This window comes from Sinocyclocheilus anshuiensis, unplaced genomic scaffold (genome assembly GCF_001515605.1).
Source record: "Sinocyclocheilus anshuiensis isolate Anshui unplaced genomic scaffold, SAMN03320099.WGS_v1.1 scaffold332, whole genome shotgun sequence".
NCBI lineage: Eukaryota > Metazoa > Chordata > Actinopteri > Cypriniformes > Cyprinidae > Sinocyclocheilus > Sinocyclocheilus anshuiensis.
In genome coordinates this window covers 359601-365306 of record NW_015554181.1, presented here as the reverse complement: position 1 = coordinate 365306, position 5706 = coordinate 359601, and the positions used below count along the sequence as shown (strand labels likewise).

Genomic DNA, 5706 nt, shown 5'->3' with positions numbered 1-5706 from the left:
AAAAGACAGTATAAGTCATTATAATCAGTAATTATGTCCCCACTGGATGCAACAAATGCCTCGTTTATAATGGGTTTTATTGGTTTTGTCTCGTTGCTCCGGGACAAGACGTCACAGTATGGTGAGGGGCGTAACATTTCCGTCACACGCTTGAGGTATTCGGCCAATCACAACGCACTGGATAGCTGGCCAATCAGAACACACCTCGCTTTTCAGACCGATGAGCTTTGTAAAAATCGACGCGTTTCAGAAAGGTGGGGCATAGAGGAGAAACAATAATGTACAGTATGTGGAAAATAATGTGTTTTTTTAACCTTAAACCGCATACACACATTTCATTACACCAAATACACAACATAATGTTCTTTTTAGCAACATCATATGACCCCTTTAATATTTTTGAAGGCGGATAGTTGATAAAAGTTAAGATTTTTTAATTTTTAATTATTCTGAAGTTAGAATGCCAATATAATTAATAATAAATCATGTAATAGTGATCTTTCCATTTTAGAGCATTGTACTCGTAACAACAGTCATGGTTTTGATTTCCCCATGATTACTAAATGTTTACCTTTGAATTCATTTTTGATAAAAGTGTTTGCCAAATGCATGAATGTAAATGTCTTGCAGTAGGACATCAGTAAGCAGAAGAGACCAAGACAGAGTCTGCTTCATCTCATTCTGCTCGGAGACGGATCATCATCATCATCGTCATAGACGAGCCCATGGGAAATGAGTTTACCTCCTCATTAGTGTGTGTGTGTGTGTGTGTGTGTGTGTGTGTGACTGGACATCTGGAGCTTTCTGCCCCACTACATATTGAGTGTCCTGTGGGACTTTAGTGAGGACGTCTCATAGATGCAGTGCTTCTCATACAGGTCTAATGCTGCTGTATGTACAGTAACATAAGCGTCTAACCCTTCACTCAAACCTGTCTGATTAAAGCCACACCTAATTTAGCTGAATTATGAGTCTTTATAAATCAAAAGAAGTCACTGTTCGACAGGCTTCTTTACATTGGTGAGGAGAATTTTCACTAATAATGTCATTTTGGATCTTTGTTACTCCTAAAACTTCTCTTATTTAAAAAAAAATTATTTTTTACAATGTCTTTTTTTATTTATTTATTTATTTATTTATTTTACTTTTTTATGATTTAATTAATTTCTAGCAAGTTTTTTTTATTTTGAATGTTTTTATTTTAAATGGATTTTTATTTAATTAATGTTTATTTATTTAAATAATTTTAAATAATTTTAAATATTTTAGTCTTATTTTAATTGTCATTAATGTATTTGAATGTTTACATTTGCTTTTAATTTTCAGCAAGTGTTTTATTTGGATTATTTATATTTTAAAATAATTAATTTTAATTGTATGATTTTATTCATTTTTAGTACGTTTTATTTTGATGATTTTTATTTTTTTAATTTGATTAAAACTTGTATTGTTCTAGCTTTTTAGGTTACAATCATTGTTGGTCATTGCTCTTGGTAATGTTGACTATGTAAGTGTGATAGTATATATATTTTTCATATTTTATAACCATTTTCATTTTACTTGAAATTATGAAACTGTAGATGTATGTAAATTGCAGGCAGCTTCATTCAAATGAGTCCCGTTACGTAATGTTTCTAAAGCACCTGCTTTCCTCATCGTCTTTGCATTAAATCATCAGATTAGGTGTGTTTGAATTACTGTATATCAGAAACAGACAGATATTTACATTTTCAAGCTGACAATGGTGCTTTTCATTTGGAAATTTTGGCCTGTAAAAAACAAATGACTCGTGTGTTGGTTGTTTAAAAATTTGTATTCATTTCCAGCTAAAAAACAAAAATCATTGTTTTTAATTTTAAGCATGCAGTTATTGTTACACAAATCTCAGAATCGTTAAATCTGAAGCAAAATAAGTTGTATATGAAAAACATGAAATATATTAAGTTGAAGTACTAAAACTAACATAAGTTAAAGCTAAATAGAGAAAAAAAAAATACTGGTCCTTTATTACATTTTTATAATTTATTTTTTAGCAAGTGTTTTATTCTGATTGTATTTTTAAAATTATTTTAATGTGATTGTTTTTTATGATTTACATTTTTGAGGGTGTTTTTTTATGTTTTTACTTTAAAAGTATTAATTTTGACATTTTATGCTTTAATCATTTTTTAGCAAGTCTTTTGTTTTTGATTGTATTTTTTCTTTTCTTTTCTTTTCTTTTTTATTGTTTTAATTTAACATATTAAAGATATTTACATTTTTAAAGCTGACAGTAGTGCACTTTAGTTATTGTGTTTTGGCCTGTACGTAAATGATGTGTGTTGCTTGTTCAAAATGTGGCCTAATTTGCAGTGAAACACATTGTTTTTGATTTTAAAGCATGCTTTTCTTGTTCAATCTCGGGATGTTATCCAGACAGAGAGAGAGAGCCGAGCCATATCTAGAGACCAAACATCAGGTTTTGTGAAGATGTTCATTAGAGCACTAAATACACACTCACTCCTCTATCTGTCCTTGTGTGTGTGTGTGTGTGTTTGAGGGAGTTGCTGAGACAAGGAAAGGGAGGAAAGAGTTGTGGCTCTATTTCCTCTGACTCAGTGTGTGTGTGTGCGTGTGCGTGTGTGAGTGTGTGTGAGTGAGTCTGTTTGTGTGTGTGCGTGCGTGCGTCTGTTTGTGCGTGCGTGCGTGTGTGTGTGTGTGTGTGAGTGAGTGTGTGTGTGTGTGTGTGTGTGTGTGTGTGCGTGTGCAAGTTGGCCGTAGGCTGCTCTACAGTATCTCCAGTCCTTGCGTAAGCGTGTGTTCCCATCAGACAGACAGCAGGTTTTTGTTACACTCTTGTTTCTCAGAAGTGAATCATTCAGAGAAATCATTCTGAAGAATGTGAGCTTTCCCCCGTCTGTATGATCCAGACCGGTTTACTGTTTCATATACGGCTGTGCTGAGAGTTTAGACCAGTGGGAGTTCACTATGAGGAAAATATCAAAGATAATGTCAAAACATCTTGTGCACAGCTGCTTAGAGCAGAAACTGTTGGTTAACATCAGAGATGTTTTATCGCTCGATGCTTTATTACAGGAATTACCAAATATTGTTTTGTTTGTGTTTTTTTTTTGGTCAGCTGACCCTCTTTGAGCTGAAATATTTACTTGAAGTACCCCTGAGTTTTCAAGTTTATATTTCAATTACAATGACACATTCACATGTTCACGGTTCTCTGACGTCACAGGTCACATGACATGCAGGTAAACTAATAAAATAAAGTTATACTTTGATTATTAATATTAAATAATTTTAGTTTACATTTTTATGATAAATATTGTTTTATTTAGATTATTTTTTAAATATTTATTAATTTGACATTTTATTGTTTGTTTTATTTTTTTCTTTATTAATTTTAATTTAACATTTTGTGATTTAATACATTTTTAGTGTCTAGAATATTTTTGTGTTTTATGATTTAATTGTTTTATTTTGATTTTTTTTATATATTAATGTTGCATTTTTATGATTTGTTTAATTTGTGATTTATTAATTTTGTGTAATTGTTTAATTTAGATTATTTTTATTTTTGAATTATTAATTTTATTTGACATCTTATGATTTAATTGTTGTTTTATTTTGATTTTTTTAAAGTGTTATTAATTTTGCATTTCTATGATTTAATTTTTAAATGTAAAATGTTTACAATCCATCCAAATGAAATCCTTACTAAAAATTAAATCCTAAAAAATTCAAATACATTTTAAAATAAAAACATTTATTTTTAATTTTACATTTTATGATTTATTGAATTTTCAGTAAGTGTTTTAATGTGATTGTTTATTTTTAATAATTTAAACAATTTTACACTATGATTTAATAGAAGTGTTTCGCTCATTTTTATATCAAAATTATTTTTTATTCATTTTTTAAATTCATTTTTAGAAAAAGTTTGATATAAAAACGTAAAGTCAAAAGTTTTAAAGTCTTACATTTATTAATCTTGATTTGAATTTTTGAATTTTTATGTCAATTAATAATTAGACTATTTAAAAGTCATAAAATGATTATGAAAAAAATCCGAGATTGCATGTGTGTTGTTGGATCAGCTGGTTCGGACAGGTGGAGTGTTTCTGAGCGCTGTCCCTGTCGCTCTCTAGCTGCAGACGCTGGGAGTGAGTCCGGCTAGCATCAGCTTCAGCTGCCTGACCATGGAGTCGGACCGCTTCATCTGCATCCGAGAGAAGGTGGGCGAGCAGAACCAGGTGCTGATCGTGGACCTGAGCGACCCGAGCAGCCCGATCCGCCGGCCGATCACGGCAGACAGCGCCATCATGAACCCGGCCAGCAAAGTCATAGCTCTGAAAGGTGCCCATCAAATCAGTCTGACGCGCTTCATTGTGTTGCTGTTCTCTGATACGCTTCTCAGAAATCTTAACTCTCTCTAACCACTAAACTGCTCTGCTCTGCTCTGCTCTGCTCTTGTTGAAGATGATGGTGAGTTTCTCCGTCGTTCTGGATTGATGTCTGTCAGTCGTGCTCTGATCATTGACGGCACACATACAGTACATATGTGACCCTGGAGCACAAAACCAGTCATAAGGGTCAAGTTGTTTAAATGAAGTTCTTAGCAATGCATATTACTAATCAAAAATTAAGTTTTCATATATTTACGGTAGGAAATTTACTAAATATCTTCATGGAATATGATTTTTACTTAATATCCTAATGATTTTTGGCATAAAAGAAAAATGGATAATTTTGACCCATACAATGTATTGTTGGCTATTGCTACAAATATACCCCAGCGACTTAAGACTGGTTTTGTGCTCCAGAGTCACATATATAACGTCTCATATGTGTGTAAGCGTCTGTGTCCCGTTGACTGAAGGCCGATTGACCGTGCTTCCTCACATGTGCATGAGCGCTGTGTGCATTTGTACTTTCTGAGCCTTATTTTGGTGACAAAAGTGAGCTAAACCTTACAAAACCTCCTTTTATGGAAATCAAGGGATATCCTCATTTGGATAAACTATATAAAAAACTATATACATATTTAATTGTAAAAATGCATAAATTTTTCTGTTAGGGTGTGGTAGTAGATTTTATTTGGATTTTATTAATTATTTATTTTAATTTTTATGCTTTAATTTTTAGAAAGTTTTATTTCATGATTAAATGTTTTTATTTTAATTTTACATTTTTGTCATTTAAATTTCAGTATGTGTTTTATTTATTATTAATATATATATATATATACATATACATATACTTTGATTTAATTGTTTTATTTGATAATATTTAGCTTATTTATTAATTAATTATACATTTTTATTTACTTTTTTATTAATCAAAATTAATAAAAAACACTTACTAAAAATTAATTAAATCAAAATGTAAAATGAAAAATAATTTAACAATAAAAACATTTTTAAACTAATTTAGTGATTTAATTTAGTGTTTTATTTTTTATTATTTATATATTAACCTTATTCATTTTATTTTTTACACTTGGTTCATTTTTAGAAAGTGTTTTATTTTAAGTGTTTTTATTTTAAATTTGTTTATTCATTTTAATTGAGTAAAATAACATTTTACATCTTTATAATTTAATAAATTTTCAGAGAGTGAATATGTGTGTGTGTGTGTGTGTGAGAGAGAGTGAGTATGTGTGTGTGTGTGTGTGTGTGTGTGTGTGAATGTGTGTGTGTGTGTGTGTGTGTGTGT

The 5706-nt window shown here is 30.7% G+C and overlaps 1 protein-coding gene across 1 annotated transcript in view; it reads left to right on the top strand.

Annotated features, from left to right (window-relative positions):
• The window catches only part of cltcl1 (clathrin, heavy chain-like 1), a 44937-nt gene that overhangs the window by 5290 nt on the left and 33941 nt on the right, over window positions 1-5706 (top strand). Inside the window, exon 2 of the mRNA XM_016463785.1 lies at window positions 4140-4424. Coding sequence (XP_016319271.1) covers window positions 4140-4424 — 285 coding nt within the window. The remainder of the gene's footprint in view (window positions 1-4139; window positions 4425-5706) is intronic.